Source organism: Protomyctophum bolini (assembly GCF_963924005.1).
Source record: "Protomyctophum bolini genome assembly, chromosome: 19".
Classification (NCBI taxonomy): Eukaryota; Metazoa; Chordata; class Actinopteri; order Myctophiformes; family Myctophidae; genus Protomyctophum; species Protomyctophum bolini.
Genome location: NC_137880.1, coordinates 4,201,136 through 4,226,820, shown reverse-complemented (window position 1 = coordinate 4,226,820; position 25,685 = coordinate 4,201,136). Strand labels below are relative to the sequence as shown.

Genomic DNA, 25,685 nt, shown 5'->3' with positions numbered 1-25,685 from the left:
GAAGCAGTAACATGTTGTGAAGATGAGACAACAGAAGCAGTAACATGTTGTGTAGATGAGACAACAGAAGCAGTAACATGTTGTGTAGATGAGACAACAGAAGTAGTAACATGTTGTGTAGATGAGACAACAGAAGCAGTAACATGTTGTGTAGATGAGACAACAGAAGCAGTAACATGTTTTGTAGATGAGACAACAGAAGCAGTAACATGTTGTGTAGATGAGACAACAGAAGCAGTAACACGTTGTGTAGATGAGACAACAGAAGCAGTAACATGTTGTGTAGATGAGACAACAGAAGCAGTAACATGTTGTGTAGATGAGACAACAGAAGGAGTAACATGTCGTGTAGATGAGACAACAGAAGCAGTAACACCACGCAGACACAGATAAGTAGGACGGTGGTGGATGTGTCCGGCACCTCGGAGCAGATGGACATGCGTGTCACGGCCGGGTCCTGGAGCGCTCCGCTGAGGCTGCTGGGAAGGACGGCCCCCCCGCCGCCGCCTCCTCCTCCTCCTCCTCCCCCGCTCTTCCTGGACGCGCTGTCCTCATCCAGCTGGGTATGGACGGACGGTAACGGGGGGAAAACAACCACCAGACAGACGACCATACAACGTGAGAGGAAAGAAGAAGGCAACCACAAGGCAATTCGGCAAGCGTTGGTAATTGTTGCACTGAAGGAACGCTAAGCGTGCGGGGCTCGAGTAGTGTTAGCAGCAGAGTGGCTCACAACCTCAGCCTGATGGGGGGTCCCACAAAAGTATGATATCCCCCCCCCCCCCTATAGCTCATTAAAGTACAGTATGATGACGAAGTCTGATGATGATGCATTGGCCCACTTGACATCACAGGGGGGTGGGATGATGAATAATGAAACTTTTTTGGTCGTACTTAACTCTATAAATAAAAGCGGGCGATTCCTATGGTCTGGTTGCCCGATGGCGTGAGAGGAAAACAAGCGGCAGGTGAAGACAATGAGAGGAAAACAAGCGCCAGGTGAAGACAGTGAGAAGGAGGAACACGACGGGAGGACGTCGCATCGAGATGAGACGCCAAGACAACAAGAGAAAAGGAGGCGAGGTGAGACGAGATCAGAGCAGATGAGATGAGACAGGACGACACGCACGTGCGCGCGCGCACACAGGCAGAGGCGAGATTACACGAGACGAGTATAGGACAGCGGATGAGATCAGATGAAAAGAAATGAGGAGACGCGAGATGAGATCGGTGGAGACGACAAGACGACAGGACAGAGATGACAAAGATGAGGAGGAGGAGGAGGAGAGACGAGGCAAAATCCAAAACGAGCAGAAGGCGAGATGAAGGAGTCGACGGACGTGAGCAGAGTTGGAGCCAGGGGGGGCAAACCCGGCATGGAGATATCGTTGAGGCACGTGTTGGCAAGAAAGTGACGTGCACTCAAAAGGGGGCTTCAGCCCTTGTCTGTAAAACAGACAGGGTTTTAGCCCAGACCATGAATGCAGCATTTACTGATGGTTAAAGAAATGCACATGATTGGAGGATTGAGCATTCATTCCCCCTCCGAAGTCTCCTGAACTTGAACGCATCATTTTGCGTTGAACACCTGCATCTCCGCTATAGCTAAAGAGTGCTGGGTTGTACCACCCGAAAATAGCTGATCTACAAGCTCTCTGTGACGCGTTGTGAGCTTGTAGATCTGCTATTTCCGCCATTTTGTGTCCAAAAAGCGCCCTCATAGGGGATTTCAGCCCCTGCCTCCCTAAACACATGATGAAGATTTGATTCCACGAAAGGATGGGAGAGAATAGACGATGCAAGAGATGGTGTGAGATTAGATGACACGAAAAGAACGTAGATCATATTCACATATTTCATCTCGGAATAGGCTGGTGTAGCGCTGGGCAAATACAGCAATGTTATATCTATTGTGATGTGACGTTAGATACCATCTGGGTATCAGTCATAAACTACTCAATGAAATCACTACTCACTGAAGCCCCTGACGCAAGATAGGGCCCATGCAGTCTCTTGATTCTTGAATAGTTTTCATTTCGTTTTAGTCACATTTTAGTCACCTGGAATGTTTTAGTGCAAGTCTAGTTTTAGTCAACTAAATATCATACCATTTAAAGTCGACTAAATCTACAGTTGATTTAGTCGACTAAAATGTATTTTGTGATGTGACATTAGATATCATCTGGGATTCAGGATGTCATAAACTACTCAATGAAATCACTACTCACTGAAGCCCCTGACGCAAGATAGGGCCCATGCAGTCTCTTGATTCTTGAATAGTTTTCCTTTAGTTTTAGTCACATTTTAGTCACCTGGAATGTTTTAGTGCAAGTCTAGTTTTAGTCAACTAAATATCATACCATTTATCATACCAAGTCGACTAAATCTACAGTTGATTTAGTCGAGTAAAATGTATTTTGACGCATAATGGCTTATTTTGCACTTATAGCCGATCCACGCATTGTGAGCTTGTAGATCTGCTATTTTCAGCATGCAACAAAGTGTACAATGTTACTGGATCTCTTGTCCACTAGTCCCTTCCTAGCATTTTAGACTATTTGTTGACAAAATTGGCAATATATTTAGTCTAAAGTTTTTAGTCACCGCAGCTTAGTTTGCATTTAGTTTCCTTTTAGTTTTTGTCAGCGGAAGAAAAAGGTGGTCGACAAAAATAATTCGTCATAGTATCAGACCAGTGGTTCCCAAACATTTTCATGTCAAGGACCGCCAAAATGATACTCATTAGTCCACGGACACCCATTTGAAAATATATGCCAGGGACCCCCATAACAGAATTAAGGTTTTTAGGTTTTTTACGATTCTCAACCAGTTTAATTTCAAGGACCCCCCTGATTTGACCTGAATTAGGCTACGGCCCCTAATTTAACCCTGTAACACCCAGCGTTGTATTAATACAACATATTTGTTTTTGTTCTTTTTTCACCTAAACGTCATCATGGATTTTCATTGCAATGCCATTGGTCATGATATTTGCATATAGTAAATACCCCCCACAGAGGCTGAAATTCACACAAATTAAAAAGCTCTGGACTTTAACCCTGATAAAAGTAAGTAAAATAACTGTAATATATGTTTTTTTTGTGATCATTGGCATGTCTAGAACATGTTTTATCTATTATTATGAAAGATGCCCCCGAAATGTAAATTATTAATTTATTATTATTATTATTTTAATACTTTAAAATAAAATAAAATTTGCATAAAACTTTTTTTAATTTTATTTCCTCTGATAAGTCCTAGTAGTAAAAAGCAGTAGTAAAGTTGAAATCTCTTTTTTGCAAGTAGAAATTAATCCGGGTTTTACAGGGTTAATGGCATTTCTATCTCTTGGACCCCCAATGCATAAAAATCAAAGATAATTTAACTCTGAGATTGTATACAAATACACTCTTGGAGTTACTCTCAGTTACAGACCCATAAGGGTCCATTTGGTTCCTAATTATCATTTAGCTGGGGGGAGAGACCCCCTTGGAACTCCCTCAAGTACCCCCTTTGGGAACCACTGTGTCAGTCGGCCCCGTACCTCAATCAGGTTGGCCCGGTCCAGCTGCGAGAGGTCGGCCTCCTCGTCCTGCAGCGAGTGGTTGGGGGAGCTCTCGTTGGAGCGGACCCCCGAGTCCGACGAGTCCTTCTTGTCCAGCGTGGACGTGTCCGACAGGTAGTCCTTCCCCTTCAGGGCCAGGGAGCCGCTTCCCACTCCCACTCCTCCTCCTCCTCCTGCCTGCTTGGTGGGATCCACGGCGGCTTTCTGTCCGTCTTTCAGCAGCAGAGGAGCGTTGTCCGACTCCTCGGACTCCTCGTCATCGCTGGTCAGTTTCTGGAGAGGAGAGGAGAGGAGAGGAGAGGAGAGGAGAGGAGAGGAGAGGAGAGGAGAGGAGAGGAGAGGAGAGGTGGTCTAGATTCCGTACAACATGTCCGTGTGGTCTATAGCCGGGGAGCCAGTCACACAAAATTCGAGAGGACCTGCGATGTCATGACATACTTTTTATTTGTGTTTTTTTTTCTATTAATTTGGTCATTTATAAGGTCCACATAATGAGAGGTCTGCTCTGCCAGGAAAAACATCGCGCTATAGACACTATAAACGGCCATATAGTCGTGATGAGGTCAGCACATTTGGGTGGTCGGCACAAGTGGTTATGGCCGAATTTAGGCCAAGGAGTGTTTTTCGTGCAAAAACTAATGCTTAGAATGGATTCAGAGGCATGACAACCCCTTAGTTTAACATGGCACATCGGCCACATCCTACTTAAAGTATGATTACATTTGGAAAATGCTGCCTTATATTGGTTGTCTATATGGTGTGGTACAAAAATGGCCGTAACTTTTTTTTCCGCAATGTTTCCGGCAGAGCAGACCAAGTGAATAGAAAAAACACAAATAAAAAGTATGTCATGACATCAAAAGCTAATCTCTATTCCTTGAGCTTTTGGGCTTTTTGTGGCTTCCCGGCTACTAAAGCAGGGACTGAGTCCGCCGAGTCCCGGCTGAGAACGACAGGGCATTTTATAGTTGACTAAATCAACTGTAGATTTAGTCGACTAAAATCGCATGACATTTATAGTTGACTGAAACTAGACTATAACACTAAAACATTCCAGGTGAGTAAAATGTGACTAAAAACTAAGTTTCATTCCAAAGACTATGACTAAACTCAAATAGAAGCTTGCTGTGCTTTGCTGCCAAAAACAACACTGCTGGTTTACCCATAGAGTATTAAAAGGATAGAGACTGAACTGGCGCGAAGCTCCGCCCCCTCCGCTATTCATGTCAGTGGAAGTTGCTCAGTGGCGTTTTGAAGCACCCGGAAGGCTGCCCGGAAGTACCGTCTATTTCACTGATTCAGCATTTCACTTCCGCATTTGGACACCAAATGTTGGTGTCCAAATGCGGAAGTGCAGCTGGGCTTTAACATTGAGCGCTCGGTTGCACGGGGTTTCCTCGTCAAGAATCCACGGGTCCGCCTGCAGTCCTTTCCTCTTACCACTAGGGCCCAGCGCTTCAACATTGGAGTGCATAGCTGGCCCCTTGGGTTTACCTGGTACCTGGGGCCCCCGCCCCCGGGGGTCTTGACCCCCTGGAACAGCCTCTCCGCCGAGGTCTTGCGGTTGAGCAGCGACTTGGAGGAGCCGTGGTGGTCCGCCGTCTTCTCGTCCTCCTCAGTGATGGGGTCCAGAGCTTCCGTCCCGTTGGCGGGGAAGTCAGCGACGTCGGCCGCCACCTTCACCGCTCCGCCGCCGCCGCCACCTGGGTTAACACACGTCGGGAAGGACCACGATAAACACCCCGTTAAACTCATATGCTGCCACCTGCTGGACGCACGGCCAACCTCAGACTGCGGAGGCGATTTAAAAAGGGGGCACACACACAGGACCGACATCCTGTTTTGGGGCGTCCATCTTAATGCTAAATAAATAGCGTCAAATGCTAGGGAGCTAAAATATAGCCATCCTTGCTCTAGAAAGCACCGATGTTTCCATCTAGACCGCCGTGTAATCAGCAAAGATCTCCGAACATCGCGTTTTATCCAAACCATGGAGAGCTCCATAGATTAGTAGTTATTCAGCTTTTTTAGTCAGCCTGTATAATGGTCGGTGGACGGGAGCGCTGTTGCGCAACCCGGTCTAGGATCGCTAAAGAAGGAAAGGCCAAGCCAAAATAATAATGAAAAAAATAGAAATCAGCGATACGGTTTGATATCAATAATAAAAATAAGTCTTCTAAATAGACAGTATTCTGGAAAAACCTATGTTTCTATGTCAGTCATTCTCAAACTATTTCATGTCAAGGACTCCCAAAAATATATGTAATTGACCACCGACCCCCATCTGAAAATATGCTCCCATAGAAGCAAAGATTTTAGTTAAAAACGTTCGCTCTGAAAGAATGTAATATTCAAAGATCTGCGCCACATTTTCAAGACTTTTCAAAAATAGCAGATCTACAAGCTCGGCACCGAGTGCATATAACATATATTACAATTATTTTACCTACTTTTAGGTAAAGGGTAAAGGGTTTAGGGTAAAGGTCAAAAGTCTAGTCCAGACATTTTTAATTTGTGTGAATTTCAGCCTCTGTGGGGGGGTATTTATATGCAAATATCATGACCAATGGCATTGAAATGGCATTGCAATGAACATCACTGATGACGTTTAGGTGAAAAAATAACAGAAAAAAAAATGAAATTAATTAAAATAGAATTGTTGCTAAAAAGCAACGCTGGGTTTTAGAGGGTTAAATGCCATTGACAATGAATGGAGAATTGATGTCATATGCGACGCGTTGTGGGCTTGTAGATCGGCTATTTTCAGCAAGCGTAAAATCAGTCATTACGACGGTATCAAGGCCCGCCAAAATACATTTTAGCCGACTAAATAAACTGTAGATTTTAGTCGACTATAATCTTATGATATTCAGTCAACTAAAACTAGACTAACACTAAGACAGTCCGGGTGACATAAAATGTAGCCTGGGGTCCACCTGGGATCCGCCGGGAGAATCTAGACGCAGCTGCGCGACATGAGACTAACTAATTAGAGCGACACAGAGAGAGAGAGAGAGGAGTATGTGCATGTGTGTGTTTATGTGTGTGCGTCAATTTAACAAAGGTGCAGACGATCAGAAATCAGCAGAGAGAGAGATCGACGTTTGCGCTACTCTATGCCGAATTGAAGTGGACTCTTTCTTTTCTCCCTGGAAATAAAAACGTCTGGGTTTCCGAGGCTACATAAAATGTGGCCAAAACTAATTGAAAACTATTCTAAGAGACTACGACCCAAAACCAACACTGAACGGCACCCATTTTGAGAAGCCAAGAGACACTCCTACCTCCTCCTCCTCCTCCACCTCCTCCTCCTCTCTTGCTCCTCCTCCCGTCCTGCTCGCCCTCCTTGTCCCTCTTGTCCTCCGTCCCTCCACCTCCACCTAGGGCATTCACTTCTAGTCACTTTTTCTAGTTGACTAGTTGCCTAGTTTACTAGTCGACTAGTCAACTAGTTGTTTAACCCATTCTGACCTGAGATCAGATTCATACGAGGTTTCCACGGGACACACACTGGTCTGATTAACCCATTCTGACCTGAGATCAGATTCTAAAAATGTCAGTCGTTCTTCGAATTTTTCAAAAATAGCAGACCTACAAGCTCGTATCGCGCCACTCGGTGGCGCGATATGAGCTTGTAGATCTGCTATTTTTCAATAGGTAAAGCATAACATGATGCTAACACCAAAATGGGTGCCCGGTCAGAATGGGTTAAAGGGGCATTCGACTCATTTTCAACATTTTACTAATATACATTATAGAGCTGTTGTGTGGAAATAATACAAAAGTCCCCCCATTCTGTGTTTCCTAGAACTGTAAATATGGAAAAAAAAACATTGACATGGTGAAACACATCGTGATGACATCATCAAGATGTGTTTCACCATGTCAATGATTTTCTTCAGACCTCCAGTTCTAGGAAAGACAGAATGGGGGGACTTTTATTTATTTATTTCAGCTGAAAATGAGTGGAATGCCCCTTTAACTACCTATTGTGTAAAAAAACGAAGAAACAAAAACACTTTTTTTAAATAGATATTTACAAAAATGTGTACATTGGTTGACTATAATTATAATCTATGATCTTGAGGCCTACCAAAAAACAAACATCTTCTTATCAACTAGTCAACTAGTACCAACAAGGTTAACTAGTGGATTTACTAGTCGACTAGTCGAATAGCCGACTAGTTGAATAGTCGACTAGTAAATCCACTCGTCGACTATTCAACTAGTCGACTGTTGAATAGTAGAGTTGAATAATGGAGTTGAATATTCGTTTATAGTAGGCTGCCCAATTCTTCTCCATACTTTTGCTTTCACAGAATCTACTGCTGTTGGTCACAATTTGTTTTAACCTTCGGTTGTCCTTAAATAAATATTAAATTGGAAAATAAGGACGACGCCTTGGACTCTCTCTTCCTAATGAATTGCTTGGTCTACTCCTGTATTATTCACACTACAGTCGACTAGTTGCTTAATGCCCATTCTGACCTGAGATCAGATTCATATAGAGGTTTCCACTGGACACACACTGGTCTGATTAACCCATTCTGACCTGAGATCAGATTCTAAAAATGTCAGTCGTTCTTCGATTTTTCAAAAATAGCAGACCTACAAGCTCGTAGCGCGCCACTCGGTGGCGCGCTATGAGCTTGTAGATCTGCTATTTTTCAATAGCTAAAGCATAACATGATGCTGACACCAAAATGGGTTCCCGTTCAGAATGGGTTAATGCCCTACCTCCTCCTCCTCCTCCTCCTCCGCCTCCTGAGGAGGTCATGAACTGTCCCGGCTGAGGCTGGACGGGCATCTTGTCGGGCGGGGCGGCGCCCCCGGCCCCCGCCAGCTCCAGCGTGGTCATCTGGGCGATGTACTCCTGGTAGGCGCTGCGGTACTCGTCCTGCTGCCGGTTGGTCAGCTGGCAGATGTCGTTGGACGACTCCTGGGAGTTCAGGCTGCTCATGCTGGCCGTGCGCGCCGGGCCCACCTGGACCACCCAGACGCGCACACGCACGCACACGCGCACACGCACACACACACACACACACACACACACACACACACACACACACACACTTTCATTTTTCATCCCACAATTTTTTTTTCTCCAGAATTCTTTGAAGGGGAGAGGGGAAGCATAATGCTTATCGAGTCCTATATACCCCTGGCTCATTTAGCAAAGAATGGAAATAAATGAATAAAGATTACAGACAGCTTGTATAGATCAGCTATTTACAGCATGCAACCAAGTGTAAAATATGACTCGTGTCTTTTACTTATACTTTTTAGGAAATTGTCGATATATTTAGCCATGGTTTTTAGTCAACGTAGCTTAAGTTTCCATTTAGTTTTTTGTCGACGCAAATCAACACAGTGTCTCGGAGAGCGTGGGAGCAGAGTGTACTCTCAGAGGATGGGATCAGAGTACTCTCAGAGGATGGGATCAGAGTATACTCACGGTCCACTGCATGTTGCCGTGGCAGCGCGAGGGGGCCTCGTCCAGCCCCACGTTGCTGAGCTCCTCGAAGCTCAGGTTGAAGCTGTACATGTCCTGATTGGCCGCTCCTCCCGCCAGGGGCGGAGCCGAGGCGCGCCTCCCCGGCCCCTCCCCTCCACCTCCTCCTCCCCCTCCCCCTCCTCCGCCTCCTAGCCCGGCGTGAGCGGCCACGCTGCTGCCGTGCTCACTGGGGGCCTCCTCGTGCAGAAGCTGGCTCTCCATCATGCGCATGTCCAGCACCTGTGCAACGACACGACGTTATTATGAAACACCTGCTAACGACACGTTATATGAAACACCTGCGCTAACGACACGACGTTATATGAAACACCTGCTAACGACACAACGTTATATGAAACACCTGCGCAACAACACGTTATATGAAACACTTGCACTAACGACACGACGTTATATGAAACACCTGCTAACGACACAACGTTATATGAAACACCTGCGCTAACGTCACAAAGTTATATGAAACACCTGCGCGACGACACGACGTTATTATGAAACACCTGCGCGACGACACGACGTTATTATGAAACACCTGCGCGACGACACGACGTTATTATGAAACACCTGCGCAACGACACGACGTTATTATGAAACACCTGCGCGACGGCACGACATTATTATGAAACACCTGCGCAATGACAAGACATTATTATGAAACACCTGCGCGACGACACATTATTATGAAACACCTGCGCAATGACACATTATTATGAAACACCTGCGCAATGACACATTATTATGAAACACCTGCGCAATGACAAGACATTATTATGAAACACCTGCGCGACGACACATTATTATGAAACACCTGCGCAATGACACATTATTATGAAACACCTGCGCAATGACACATTATTATGAAACACCTGCGCAATGACACATTATTATGAAACACCTGCGCAATGACAAGACATTATTATGAAACACCTGCGCAATGACACATTATTATGAAACACCTGCGCAATGACAAGACATTATTATGAAACACCTGCGCAATGACAAGACATTATTATGAAACACCTGCGCAATGACACATTATTATGAAACACCTGCGCAATGACAAGACATTATTATGAAACACCTGCGCAATGACACATTATTATGAAACACCTGCGCAATGACAAGACATTATTATGAAACACCTGCGCAATGACACATTATTATGAAACACCTGCGCAATGACACATTATTATGAAACACCTGCGCGACACCACGACGTTATTATGAAACACCTGCGCGACGACACGACGTTATATGAAACACCTGCGCGATGACACGACGTTATATGAAACACCTGCGCGACGACACGACGTTATATGAAACACCTGCGCAACAACCAGTGGTGGCAAAAAGTACTCAATTGTTTTACTTAAGTAAAAGTATACCAATACTGCAATGTAGAACTATACTCCGTTACAAGTAAAAGTACGGAATTGAAAAAGTACAAAAGTATCGGCATCAAACTGTACTTAAAGTACTACAAGTAGAAGTACTCATATTGCAGAATGTCCCACTTCACAAGTTCAAAATGTGTACAAAGTCTATTGAAAATAGCAGATCTAAAAGCTCACAACGCGTCACGTTGCGACGCATTGTGTAGATCGGCTATTTACAAATGGCCGAAATGTATAGGGTGACAGTGATGCGGTCAGGAACGAGACGTAGTCGAGTTCCGCAAGCCAAGCATCACTGAAGTGGTTACCCTTAAAACTAAGAAAATTGCTGAAAAAACATATTTTTTTAATGACAGATGTAGCCACTACGACCACAAATGTCCCAATAAACTATAGCCTAGCCACCGACGTTGCTGCGCTCTGGGAAAACAGCAGCTGAATTCTTTGTTTTGATTAGGTGTGGAGTGGTGCTCGTTAATTTGAACCACGGCTAGAAGGCCGTTTCAACCAATCAAATTGCTTCCTCGAAACGACCTGTTGTATAATGTCACTTCGTTATGTTTGGGGCATAAGAAGTACGAACTCACCGTGGCCCTGAACAGCTGCCAGTCCCCGAAGTTCATGTTCATCTCCTTCTTCAGCTCGTCAATGTTGCACTGAGTCAGAACCCTGCCATTGACGTTAGCCTGGAAACAAGACACCGGGAAATGTTCTCACTCTGATTCCGATTGGTTGAATGCCTGATTCCGATTGGTCAATCGCCTAAATGCAGGCTGATTCAAACACATAAATGTGATGTATTCCCATGCTTTTTTGTTTAAAGGTATATTCGGTGATTTCACTCAACATTTCGTTCGGTTTCGTTTTTGGCTAGGTGGCAAAGCCTTTCATCCAATCAGAATAGAGAGCCAAAAACGGGGTTTAACTGGGGACAGGGAGGAACTCCTTATAATGGTCAGCACACTCTATAGTAGCAGAGGATTATCACAACAATATTTGATATTTGAATTAAGTGAAATCACTGAATATACCTTTAATGTAAATCGCTCTGGATTAAGAGCGTCTGCTAAAATGCCTAAATTGTAAATTGTATCAATAAAGGCATAAAAAAGCCCCCATAAAAGGCCTGGGCCGTGGCTCAACGGTCCAGGCACCTCCTTGGCTGGTAATGCAGTCTGGCAGTGTGGCCGCGGGTTCGACTCCCGATTCCGACGGCCTTTACTGCATGTCACCCCCCCCCCCCATCTCTCTCCCCATTTCCTGTCAGCCTACTGTACTGTCCGTCCCTCCATAAAAAAACTATGAAATAAAGGCGAAAGCCACTAAAAAAACTATAAAAAAAATAATAAAAAAAGCCCCCGAAAAACAAATCTAAAAAAAGAAAATAAAATCACACCTGTGTGAACCGAGTGGTGCAACTCCCCTCTCTCCCCCCTCCTCTCTCTCTCTCTCTCTCTCTCTCTCTCTCTCTCTCTCTCTCTCTCTCTCTCTCTCGTAAGACGTATTATAGGAATAGATGTTATAGGGATGAAGTGAAAAAGGCGTATTGTATTTGCACTGTATATACCTTCTTTTTTTTTCCTTTTTTTTTTTTTATCCCACGATTTTGTAACCCATGTTTTCTTTTCACCCAGTGCCAATTATCTAATGTAATCCTGGGCGCTACACTTCCTCTGCCAACCTGGGGGGGCAGCGGACTGACCTCATGCCTCCTTCTATGCATGAGGAGTCCAAGCTGCTTCTTTTCACCTGACAGAGGGGAATTTCCCCAGCCGGACGTAGCGCGTGGAAGGGACACGTTATTCCGACCAGTTCCTTTCCCCTCCATCAGGCGCCCCGGCTGGCCAGGGGGAGGTCTGTATATGTAAGTGTATATACCTTCTTGACGGTGGCGAGGTACGCCGTCACCATGCCCTGGTCGATGCCCTCCAGCTGGCGCACGCGCTCGCAGACCGCCTCCGTGCTCATGGTGCTCAGCAGGATGGCAGGGGTGGCGGACACCACCGAGGCGGAGCCCTGTGGAACGCCGCGGGAAAGGACATATTATCGCACAGGTTCAAATACATCCACACCACACCACACCACAGCACTGCATTGCACCGCACCACAGCACAGCACTGCACTAGTGCACTGTCCGTACATACGCGACACACGCACGCACGCACGCATGCACCAAGGTTATGACAGTCAACCCATTTAGACCTGAGGGGGGCGCATTTGTGTCGCCTCATAGCTTGAGCGGGGGGAAACCCCTTTTGGTGGTTACATGCATTATGTTATAATTTAGCTATTGAAAAATAGCAGATCTACAAGCTCATAGCGCGCCACTCGGTGGCGCGCTATGACCTTGTATAGGTCTGCTATTTTTGAAAAATCTTTAAAATGTGCCTCAAATCTTTCCGAAATTTGTCATGATTTAGAAAAATTTCGACGTCAGGCCTGAATGGGTTAAAGCACTTTAACCGTAACTTTTTAAACGCTCACTGTTGAAAAAATAGAAGATCTACAAGCTCAATTTAAAAATCTCCTGAGTGCCACGCTATACGAGCTTGTAGATCTGCTATTTTTTTTTATTTATCGTAAAGATGTGTGCAAATCTTTGGATATACAGTATATGTTATTCTTTCACGGTTAACTCAAATGGCTTCGGCTTTGCTTTTTTTAACGAGGGGGTCCGCGGCCAAATACAGATAATTCTGTGGGTTCTTGACATGAAAACGTTTGAGCACCACTGATACGTTTTCTTTCCAGAAATCTGTCTGGGTTTGGAAGACATTTTGTAGAATCTGGTCTGAGGGCTTAATGGTTTAACTAAAACTAATGAAATAACAACACTGAAATTGACAAAACATTTTTGTTTAACTGAACTAAAAATGTAAAAAGGTTTATCTATGTAAAGGTGTGTGAATGTGAGTGAATGGGTGAATGTAATGCACAGGTGTATGTATGCATGTGTGAATGGGTGAATGCAATGCACAATCTATGTAAAGGTGTGTGAGTGTGTGTGTGTGTGTGTGTGTGTGTGTGTGTGTGTGTGTGTGTGTGTGTGTGTGTGTGTGTGTGTGTGTGTGTGTGTGAATGGGTGAATGTAATGCACAATCTATGTAAAGCGCTTCAGATAAAAGCACTATAAAAATGCAGTCTACAAAACTAACTGAAATCATGTACAAAATGCCCCTAGTTTTCATTATTTTGTGGATGGTTGGCGGTTCATCTGTAACTGAATACATTTTGTTATCTTTTGTTATGGTTTTATCACACCATACTATTCAGTCCTGCACCTAACCCAAATTATCTATTTCAAAAATAAAAACGACTCAGCAAATGTGCCCTTAAAACGAATAAAAAACGAACTGAATTTGATATATTTTTTAACGGACTAAAACGAAGCTAAAAAAATCCAAAACAATTATAACCTTGGCAGTTGGCACGCACACACACACACACGCACGTGCACACACACACACACACACACACACACACACACACACACACACACACGCACATGCACACGCACGTGCACACACGCACACACACGATGCAGGAGGGTTCAACTAGTCCAGTCACGTCAACGCTGCGTTATTTGTACGAATGGATGGAGTAATGGAGTATGATATGAACATGTACATACAGGCGTGCGGGAAGTCATTAGAAGACAAGGGTTGTTGTCATTGCAGGTAATTGACAATAAGTCGAGTCACGGCCCCTTGGCCTGGCCTGCAGGGCCTATGCTGTGTATATATGGTGTACTGCCCTGTGTGTGTTTCATAAGATGAAAAACAAAACAAATAGTGTTGTCTCCTGACTTTCTTTTCTTCTTTCTAATGATTTGATCGGCCCAAAACATTGTGTTCATTGTCATGATTTGTCACGATCCGAGTTGGCTTTGTCCGCGGCGTAACCGTCTTTAAATAAATGATATTAGAAGTGCCGATGGGAGAATGCATTGGGGTTTCATTTCCTGGGCCACTCGCTTTTCTGAAAGGGGGCGGGACTGCGGCGCTCTATAGCTTAGCATAGTTGTCCCAAGGTGCATGCTGGGATATGTAGTCATGTTAGCCATGGGGTTACTTCAGAACACAGTGTGGGGGGGGGGGGGGGGGGAAGGGGGGCAGCATGAGCGACAACAAGCCAAGTGTTAGGGTCAAAGGTCGGAGAGGTTCCAATACCTGCTTCCTTTTCAAAGAGGACACCTTATACTGCATGGGCGGACGGACAGACAGACAGACAGACAGACAGACAGACAGACAGACAGACAGACAGACAGACAGACAGACAGACAGACAGACAGACAGACAGACAGACAGACGGACAGACAGACAGACAGACAGACAGGTGAGGGAAATGGACAGAGCAGTTCTGCGTCAGGATAGAAAGGACCCGTGTAACGAGAGAGAGAGAGAGTGAGAGAGAGAGAGAGAGAGAGAGAGAGGTGGAGTGACCGCTGAAGAACACAGGAGGATATAATGGAGGTGAGAAGAAACTAGCGTATTTTTAACAAGAGCAGAAGAAGAAGAAGAAGAAGAAGAAGAAGACGACGACGAAAAGGAGCATGCCTTTTCATTTTGAACAGCTAGAAGAGCGAGTGTGTGTGTGTGTGTGTGTATGTGTGTGTGTGTGTGTGTGTGTGTGTGCGTCTGTGTGTGACCAAAGTGTTGGACTGACGGTCAGTTGGACGGACGGACGGACAGACAGACGGACGGAGTCAGACATCGCCATCCTCACAGCCTGACGTTAACACCCCGAGCGTCATAAACGGAGTTCTCCGTCCCATCAAATAGTAAACGCACAGCGCTCAAGGACCGGAGATTAATAAAAGGACGGATAATTTTTTTTATATCAAAACCGACCGCACCGCTCCACAGGCTGGCAGCGTCTGTTGGGCAACATTCGACGTCATTTCCAGGTTGGGACGTCATCCAAAATGCCCCCCCCCCTGCCCCCCCATTTTAGCAGGATCCGATCGAAAATCTTAAAACGTGAATATAACTCTTGATCTAAATAATTCCGTCCAATTCTAATCAAAGATTATGTGTTAGATGCGGTCCCGTCGCTATGGTCGCGTTAGAATTAAGCAATAAGCCACTCGAGGCCCCAGCTTACCGGGTATTTTACACTGGCTGCGGGGTAGAAGACCCTCGGCTGCGCCTCGGGTCTTCCTACGCCCCCAGCCAGTGTAAAATACCCGGTAAGCTGGGGCCTCGAGTGGCTTATTGCTTTTCTAAAACGGTTACAAACATATGTACCATATTAACCTAATAAAACTATTGAATTCACAAAAGTAGCTACGCTTTGCGCTACCAGAGCGAGCCACATAACTTCCTTGTTGTGCTCGGCAAGTAGGCTATGTGACGGGTGAATAGCGCTTGATGTTTTTACGGGGCTGCCTGGAGCCAAACATCCACAGTCATTATGAGCCGGGCGGTGCTTAGACGCCCGCACGGCATGTGTTTGTAAATCAATCAAGCGCTCTCCTTCCCCAGTTCAGCTACAAGGCTGCAAGATGATAGGATTGAAGGAGTGGGTTATCGGTGAAATTTACACCGGTCACGTGATGGTAACCAGCCAATCAGAATGAAGTATTGGGACTACCCGTTTTAGAATTAATCATATACCTCCCGTGGTTGTCGATGATCGCCTCGGGGGGGTGTTTTGGCTACTTCAGCTACATCTGGGATAGCGCCTGGTGCCTCGCTGAATGTGCTCCGTAGCTGCATATCGCTGGACGCTCTGATTTAATGGTCCTATAAATACCCCCCGGGCGTTCGTGGTGTTACGTTTTAACGGGGCTAAACAACTTAAAGCTGCTATAAAGCAATAATATGTCCAAATTTGAATGACCTTCTTTTCTTTTTTTTTCCTTCTTGGTGTTCAGACAGCCAGCAATGGGTAGAACGCTCCCAAAATAATGTGACTCATCTTTAGGGGCCGCAATTTTGCATTCAAAGATTTTCCTAGAAGATTTGTCACAGGTCGATTTGCCTGTCTGCTTCCAGATTGGTTAGTCATTGCGACCGGGTTTTTTTCCCCGACCAATGACAAAGCTTCTAGGAACATCTTTGAATGCATATTGCGGCCCCTATAGGTGTGTCACAGAGACTATACATTTTATACCAAAAATAAATAAAAAGTAATTAAAATTTGGACATACAGTATTATTGCTTATAGCAGCTTTAACCCATTCTGAACGGGAACCCATTTTGGTGTTATAGCATTATGTTATGCTTTAGCTATTGAAAAATAGCAGATCTACAAGCTCATAGCGCGCCACCGAGTGGCGCGCTATGAGCTTGTAGGTCTGCTATTTTTGAAAAATCGACTGACATTTTTAGAATCTGATCTCCGGTCAGAATGGGTTCATCATGACCAGTGTGTGTCCAGTGGAAAACCTCGTATGAATCTGATCTCAGGTCAGAATGGGTTAAAGGACGTCGTCGCACTTATTGAAGGGTGACTTCTCTGACCTCTTCCGGGCGGTTATGGAAAGAGCACGTTAACAAGAACGTGATTAACTAATAGATTATGTCACGAGGAAGTCTTAAAGGGTTTTTGATGTAAAAAAAAATTGCACCCAAAAAAAAAAAACCTTAACTTTTAACATTCAGTAGATTTTCTGTGGTCTGGGGTTTTCTGGCTTACAAGCTCACAATACGTCGCAACGCGACACATTGTGTTAAAATCCTGAATATTTTTTTGGCTATTTTTCAATTGGATTCCTGAATTTGATTTAAAATGCCTTTAATTACATTTATGTTAACTTTATAAACTAAATACAAATACATTGAACTCAATAAAAAATATAATAACATTTTAGTACTACTCATGAAGCTACTAATTTAGACCGAAGTAATTCAAGTGGGTCATGTTTGCAAAATCAATAATATATCAGTATTCTGATATTGACCTGAGGGCCATTCTGAACGGGAACCCATTTTGGTGTTAGCGTCATGTTATGCTTTAGCTATTGAAAAATAGCAGATCTACAAGCTCATAGCACGCCACCGAGCTTGTAGGTCTGCTATTTTTGAAAAATCGAAGAACGACTGACATTTTTAGAATCTGATCTCAGGTCAGAATGGGTTAATCAGACCAGTGTGTGTCCAGTGGAAACCTCGTATGAATCTGATCTCAGGTCAGAATGGGTTACGTGAAGGTGGTGGCCGCATGTGGCCCCCGGGGCCGCCATTTGCCCATGTATAATGATTCTATGTTATAATATTCTACGTTCCGACACCCTCCCCCCCCCCCCCCCCCCCCCCGGTGTACTTACGAGTCCACCCCCTGCATGGCAGACCTTACTATTACTTACTATTTTTCAATAGCTAAAGACTATACATTTTATACCAAAAATAAATAAAAAGTAATTAAAATTTGGACATACAGTATTATTGCTTATAGCAGCTTTAACCCATTCTGAACGGGAACCCATTTTGGTGTTATAGCATTATGTTATGCTTTAGCTATTGAAAAATAGCAGATCTACAAGCTCATAGCGCGCCACCGAGTGGCGCGCTATGAGCTTGTAGGTCTGCTATTTTTGAAAAATCGACTGACATTTTTAGAATCTGATCTCCGGTCAGAATGGGTTCATCATGACCAGTGTGTGTCCAGTGGAAAACCTCGTATGAATCTGATCTCAGGTCAGAATGGGTTAAAGGACGTCGTCGCACTTATTGAAGGGTGACTTCTCTGACCTCTTCCGGGCGGTTATGGAAAGAGCACGTTAACAAGAACGTGATTAACTAATAGATTATGTCACGAGGAAGTCTTAAAGGGTTTTTGATGTAAAAAAAAATTGCACCCAAAAAAAAAAAACCTTAACTTTTAACATTCAGTAGATTTTCTGTGGTCTGGGGTTTTCTGGCTTACAAGCTCACAATACGTCGCAACGCGACACATTGTGTTAAAATCCTGAATATTTTTTTGGCTATTTTTCAATTGGATTCCTGAATTTGATTTAAAATGCCTTTAATTACATTTATGTTAACTTTATAAACTAAATACAAATACATTGAACTCAATAAAAAATATAATAACATTTTAGTACTACTCATGAAGCTACTAATTTAGACCGAAGTAATTCAAGTGGGTCATGTTTGCAAAATCAATAATATATCAGTATTCTGATATTGACCTGAGGGCCATTCTGAACGGGAACCCATTTTGGTGTTAGCGTCATGTTATGCTTTAGCTATTGAAAAATAGCAGATCTACAAGCTCATAGCACGCCACCGAGCTTGTAGGTCTGCTATTTTTGAAAAATCGAAGAACGACTGACATTTTTAGAATCTGATCTCAGGTCAGAATGGGTTAATCAGACCAGTGTGTGTCCAGTGGAAACCTCGTATGAATCTGATCTCAGGTCAGAATGGGTTACGTGAAGGTGGTGGCCGCATGTGGCCCCCGGGGCCGCCATTTGCCCATGTATAATGATTCTATGTTATAATATTCTACGTTCCGACACCCTCCCCCCCCCCCCCCCCCCCCCCCGGTGTACTTACGAGTCCACCCCCTGCATGGTCCCTGAGGGGCCCCTGGCCCCTGGCCCCTAGGAGGCGCTGTTGTGGTGGTGGTGGAGCGTGGTGGTGGAGGAGGTGGTGGTGAGGAGGAAGAGGAGGAGGAAGAGGAGGGTAGGAGGTCATGTAGGAGGGCCGTGGCAGGTGGTACACATGTTGAGGGAAGTATGGCTGAGGTGGAGGGGGGGGGGGGGGTGGGAAAAAATATAAAACACATTTAAAGATGGATGGATGGATGGATGGATGGGTGGATGGGTGGATGGATGGGTGGATGGGTGGATGGATGGATGGATGGATGGATGGGTGGATGGGTGGGTGGATGGATGGGTGGATGGATGGATGGATGGATGGATGGATGGATGGATGGGTGGATGGGTGGGTGGATGGGTGGGTGGATGGATGGATGGGTGGATGGATGGATGGGTGGGTGGATGGGTGGGTGGATGGATGGATGGGTGGATGGATGGATGGGTGGGTGGATGGGTGGGTGGATGGGTGGGTGGATGATGGATGGATGGATGGGTGGATGATGGATGGGTGGATGGATGGGTGGGTGGATGGGTGGATGGATGGGTGGGTGGGTGGATGGATGGATGGATGGATGGGTGGATGGATGCATGTATGATGGATGGATGGATGGATGGGTGGATGGGTGGATGGGTGGATGGATGGATGGATAAAATGAGACTGAATTAAATAAAATGATACTGAATTAATGCATAGCATTGGCTTCATGGACATCATCGCTGTTGAGCAGAACAGTGTATGAAAAGAAATCACACCCCCGTGTAAACTGAGTGGTGCAACCTCTCTCTCTCTCTCTCTCTCATTAGCAGGCAACAGTGCAGCACTAATACTATCTCTCTCTCTCTGTTTCTGGCAAACAGCGCCCCTACTGGTACTCAGTCATACTCCTGCTCATTAATCCATTTAGATCCGAGTTAAAAACATTCACTTTGAAAGAATATAATATTAAAAGATTTGCGCCACACTTTTACGACGTTTCAAAAATGGCAGACCTTACTATTACTTACTATTTTTCAATAGCTAAAGTAGAGCAGAATGCTTAAAACACCAAAAGGGGTTCCCCGCCCAAAATGGGTTAATACATACATAGGTGAACACATGGGTGTACACACGGACATTGCTGTTCCTTGGAGTGGTTGCACCACTCAAAAAATAAAGAAAACATTAAAAAGTCTCCGTAATAGAGCACCCGAAGTCTGGCGTCAATATCACTAGAGGGCGCTAAGTCCACTGGTTCATGTGCTTTTTATTCCCCATGGGGGGATTTTAGATCGCCTCATATAATAACTGTTTGAAAAGTTTAGAGAAAACACTAATGTTACTGCTGCTCAATTACTGTAGTTACATTTTGACTAGAAACAGGCGGTATCATACAGTATAATGAGTGACTGACTGTCGTAAACGATACAGAGACACCTCTCCGATAATATCGCCCAGACCACAATTCTTATATGAGACGAATTTAAGATGACCCCATGATATTCTCCAGAGAGAAAAAAAGACTTCCATGAACCAGGGGGATGAGCGAGGGACGTCAGGACTTCGGCGCTCTATGTGAGGAAAGCTTTATGCGACGTGTTTGCGAGCTTGTTGATCTGCTTATCTTCTGCGAAAGCTATAGGGAATACACTAGCACGGAGCCCTGGGGGTCTCCAGTCGTTTTTTTATTTTCATCCCACGATTTTGTAACCCATTTTTCACCCCTGTTGTCAATTATCTAATGTGATCCTGGGCTCTATACACACCCTCCGCCAACCTGGGGAGAGCAACGGACTTGAACTCATGCTTCCTTGTTTCCCTAGTTGGACGTAGAGCGTGGAAGGAACACGTTATTCCAACCAGTTCCTTTCCCCTCCATCAGGCTCCCCGGCTGGCCAGGGGTAGGCAGTTTAGAGACCAGGATTACTGCATTGTTTTTTGTGAGGTATACCTACCCTAGAGGACAAGGGGAGAACATACAAACTCCACACAGAAAGGCCTTTTCGACGACCCAAAAACTACCCCATGATATAGCCTATTTACTTTATTATCAATGCTGAAGATGTGTACTGTGCAGTGTGTACTGTACTGTGGAGCTAGCTATCAAATGTAGTAGACGGATCATGAGTTGTTTAGTGTTGTATTGTTGTGTTGAATGAATGTTGTATGTGAATGTATAGTAATAATATGGAAGAAATGTTTTAATGATGATATGTTTAAAGGACAACTTTAGTTTTTTTCAACCAAGGTTCATGTTTTAGGTTGTTATCAGAGAAAGTAAAAGATGAGTCTTCATTTTTTTTCATTTGCTGCTTTCTTTCGTTTTAGGGATTTTAGCTCTTTTTGACAGGGGGGTGGGGGCATTCGAGCATGGGGCAAAATATGTATTTTTTTACAACATTTTATGGTGATTTATTTTTGTATTATTTACTATAGTCCTAATAAACCCCAGGAAATTACATCTGGCCACAGCAGATCTTATACTGTGTGTATAGGCTCAATATGTTTGTCAGTTTGTCACATTCAATAGATCCTGTGATCTTTTGTGGCCAGATGTAATTTCTTGGGGTTTATTAGGACTATAGTAAATAATAAAAAAATGAATCGCCATAATATTTTGTAAAAAAATACATATTTAGCCCCATGCTCGAATGCCCCCGCCCCCCTGTCAAAAACAGCTAAAATCCCCAAAACAAAAGAAAGCAGCAAATGAAAGAAAATTAACACTCACCTTTTACTTACTCTAATAACAAAAAAAACTAAAGTTGTCCATTAAGACCCCAGGAAGAATAGCTGCTGTGACTCACCGTAAGCTAATGGGGGATCTAATAAATAAATCAATTCAATCTGTAATGAAGACTGAAGGTTTCTGCCCGACAGCGAGGATACGAAATGACGACGTGACATGACGAAATAAAGGCATCCGTCGAAACAAACGATCCAACAGATAATGTCAAAAACGCAACAATGCGATGACGCGAGACGTCGCGGCACTGTTGTTGACACCATTCATCGGGACCTATGTTCCCTCGGGTCCGCGTCAATATGCCGACGGTCCGATCGACAACCTACCTCAAACCCTCACCCTAACCCTAACCTCCCCCGGGGCAGACACCTAAACCTAACCACCCACCCTCTCCCGACCCCCTGCAGCGCACCTCGGACCAATGCTCCTTCTGAGGGAACATAGGGCTGAGGGAACATAGGTATGACCCCCATTCATCATTCCTCAAGCGTCTGACTTGGAAGTCAGAAAGTCCGACTTTTACAAAACTCATGTTAACATTTTCTGGTGTGAAATCTGGAATTCTGGAACCCCAGTGCATGTTATCAATTCCTTGTCATGTCAACAACAGTTGCAAGGGGGTCACGAACGCACGCGCACACACAGGAAACATCAAGCGAAACTAAATCAAACGGGAGCACATGTAGCACAGACAGACTGAAAACATCACCCAGCTAATTAAAGCGTTTGGCAAGATCATGAAACAAACAAACCGCTGGGAACTAAAACGAACATTTGAGGCCGTGTTTTCTTGCACGTGAGGATCGACCCACACAACACAGTTCCCTATATACCGACTGCCGTCTGTCTGTCTGTCTGTCTGTCTGTCTGTCTGTCTGTCCGCCCGTCTGTCTGTCCGTCCAATGGAGAGCGACTGAACCTTGGGGGCGAAGGCCATTGCTTGGTCCGCATACGTCACCGTTTCCCAAACAGTTGGTCTAAAACTCTAGTGAGGCTCTCCCAACGTTCGAGGCGCTCGGGCCCTAGTGGAGCGGGGGGGGGGGGGGGGGGGACTGCAGGCGGACCCCGTGGAGTTATGTATATGACAAGGAAAAACCCCGTGGGAACCTCTGGAGTGAAGCGTGGAAATACAGTAGCCCTCTTCATTGTCAAATTAAAGTTGCCCACACACCTGCCCTATAGGGTGCCACCACGTCGCTCTGAGATAAAAAACTGAAAACTTCCCAGAAGAACTCACTCACTCACTCACCCGGTTATAGTAGGGGTGCTGTGGCCCCGCCAGGCCGCTGTAGTAGCTGCTGTGGGTCTGCGGGGGGCCCCCGCCCGGGGGGCCGTTGAAGGGGCCCCCCGTGAAGGAGGCGGAGGGCGACAGGGCAGACACCTGGCTGTACACCGAGGTGGGCCGAAGCTGCTGCTGCAGGGAGGTGGGCCCGTCCTGCAGCCCCCCCGGGGGGTAGGAGGTCATCTGCTCCCGGGCCGCGCGCACGTCTGAGAGAATAATAATAATAATAATAGCTTGATTCCTTAAATACAGTGGCAATTATTATTACCCAGGTGCAATGGCATTTATTTTTCCTTTTCTTATTTTTTTTATTATTATTGTATTGTATTGTATTGTATTGTATTGTATTGTATTGTATTGTATTGTATTGTATTGTATTGTATTGTATTTCTGTAAAGATTTCATTGTGTAATGTATTTATTATTTTCTTGTCTAGTTTTGTTTCATTTGTTGTCTTAATTGTTACTGAAAAAGCAATACAATTTTGAATCATAAAAAAATTAAAAAATAGCTTGAATTTATATAGCGCCTTTCATGAAAGCCGCTATAAGCAATAATATGTCAACATTTTAATTACCTTTTTATTTTGCCATATAACCCATTTAGGCCTGACGTCGAAATTTAAAAAAAAAAGTATTCTAAATTCTGACAGTCTTCTGAAATAACTGTTGCTGTATCAGTGGTGCTCAATATTTCATGCATGTCAAGGACCCCAAAAATGATATGAAATTGGCTAACGACCCCCATCTGAAAATATGTTGTTCCAGGAACCCCCCCCCCAGAAGCAAAGATTTGAGTTCAAAATGTTCGCTCTGAAAGAATATATAATCAAAGATTTGCGCCGCATCACCATTTTTCAAAAATAGCAGATCTACAAGCTCATAGCACGGCACCGAGTGCCGCACTATGAGCTTGTAGATCTAAAGTGGGTTAACCCACTGGTTTAACCCATTTTGTGGGCGGGAACCCCTTTTGGTGTTTATTTTTGAAAAATCTTTGAAAATATATTGTTTCACAGCGAACGTTTTAAACTCAAATCTTTGCTTCTGGGGGAGGTCCCTGGAATAAAGCAATAGGCCACAAGAGGTCTCAGGTTACTGTGGATTTTACCATGGCTGAGAGGCTGAGAGGTGAGAGCTGGGACCTCGCATGGTTTATTGCTTTTCTAAAACGGTTACAAACATATAGCAATATTAACCTAATGAAACTATTACATTCACAAAAGTTTTTGCGCCCACCAGAGTGAGCCACATCACTGCCTTGTTTTGCTCAGCAAGTAGGCTACTGTATGTGCCTGGAGAATAGCGCTTGATGTCTTTACAGGGCTGCCTGTCATATGAGTGCGGGCGGTGCTTAGACGCAATCAAGTGCTCCCCTTCCCCAGTACAGCCACAAGGCTGCAGGATGATACAAAGTGATTGAAGGTGTGGATTATCGGTGAGATCACGTGACGGCAACCAGCCAATCAGAATCAAGTATTGGGACTAATTGTTTTAGAACAACATATTTTCAAATGGGGGTCGGCCGGCCAATTACATATAATCTGGTGGGTCCTTGAACTTGACATGAAAAAGTTTAAGAACGAACTGACATAGAAACATGGGGGGTTTTTTTCCAAGAAAACTTTCAGGATTTAGAAGACTTTTTGTAGAATGGTCCTCGGGTCTAAATGGGTTTTTAACCATAGACTGTAAAAAATATGGACAAAGCGTTCCCCGGGTCTAACATGGACGTAAAATGAAGCCTGAAATCCCTTGCACTGTAAGTCGCCATCTTTCAAGATCCGTTTGAGCCCAGTTTGGCCATTGGCTGGCCCAGACAACGAGGCGGGACTTCCCCCCTTCTTCTTCGTTGGTTTTTATTTTGACTCGAGTGGGTGGGGGATCCCGTTCATGAACTGTAACGGTAGCCACGCCCCTCAGAACATGCGCGACTTTATGGTAATTTTTTTTATAAATGGGGCCATCATTTTCCAAAAAGAATATTATGACATTAGAAATGAGACTTTAAACTAGTGACTGGAAGCGAAAAGTATTCATGACCATGTTTATTAAGGTAATACAGTCTAGGTGAAGTTGGGCCCAAATACATGGACTTCTATGGGGCTATGGGTTTTTTTGAGCCCAATGATAGCGCCACAACAGGCCATTATATGAACTTTCATTTCCTTAGTGGCTTCACAAAATATCCGTCTGACTGCCCCCCTGGTTTTAACGTATATATATATATATATATACCTGCGATGATCTCTCGTAGCTTGGGGTCCAGGTTGACGGTGCAGGGCAGGAAGGTCTTGATGTCGCGCGCCGCCAGGATGGGCGTGCGCGACGAGAGGAACACCTCGAAGCTCCGCACGTCCCCGTCGATCTCCAGCAGAGGCTCCACGTCCTTGGTGGTCGGGATGTTCTTGGTGATCCTGCAGTATACACAACATGCACACAACGGAGGAAAAAACGCTGGACATGAATTCATCTCACAATTAACCCATTCTGACCTGAGATCAGATTCATACGAGGTTTCCACTGGACACACACTGGTCTGATTAACCCATTCTGACCTGAGATCAGATTCTAAAAAATGTCAGTCGTTCTTCGATTTTTCGAAAATAGCAGACCTACAAGCTCGTAGCGCGCCACTCGGTGGCGCGCTACGAGCTTGTAGATCTGC

At 44.7% G+C, this 25,685-nt stretch overlaps 1 protein-coding gene across 1 annotated transcript in view; it reads right to left on the bottom strand.

Moving 5' to 3' along the window:
• Nucleotides 1-25,685, bottom strand: part of LOC308334122 (kinase D-interacting substrate of 220 kDa B-like) — a 105,104-nt gene that overhangs the window by 9,637 nt on the left and 69,782 nt on the right. Inside the window, exons 25-36 of the mRNA XM_080790708.1 lie at nt 25,256-25,434; nt 22,986-23,224; nt 18,970-19,155; nt 14,638-14,667; nt 12,347-12,484; nt 11,056-11,154; nt 9,021-9,299; nt 8,303-8,549; nt 6,850-6,939; nt 5,060-5,268; nt 3,545-3,838; nt 422-559 (exon numbers count right to left, since the gene is read on the bottom strand). Coding sequence (XP_080646834.1) covers nt 422-559; nt 3,545-3,838; nt 5,060-5,268; nt 6,850-6,939; nt 8,303-8,549; nt 9,021-9,299; nt 11,056-11,154; nt 12,347-12,484; nt 14,638-14,667; nt 18,970-19,155; nt 22,986-23,224; nt 25,256-25,434 — 2,128 coding nt within the window. The remainder of the gene's footprint in view (nt 1-421; nt 560-3,544; nt 3,839-5,059; nt 5,269-6,849; nt 6,940-8,302; nt 8,550-9,020; nt 9,300-11,055; nt 11,155-12,346; nt 12,485-14,637; nt 14,668-18,969; nt 19,156-22,985; nt 23,225-25,255; nt 25,435-25,685) is intronic.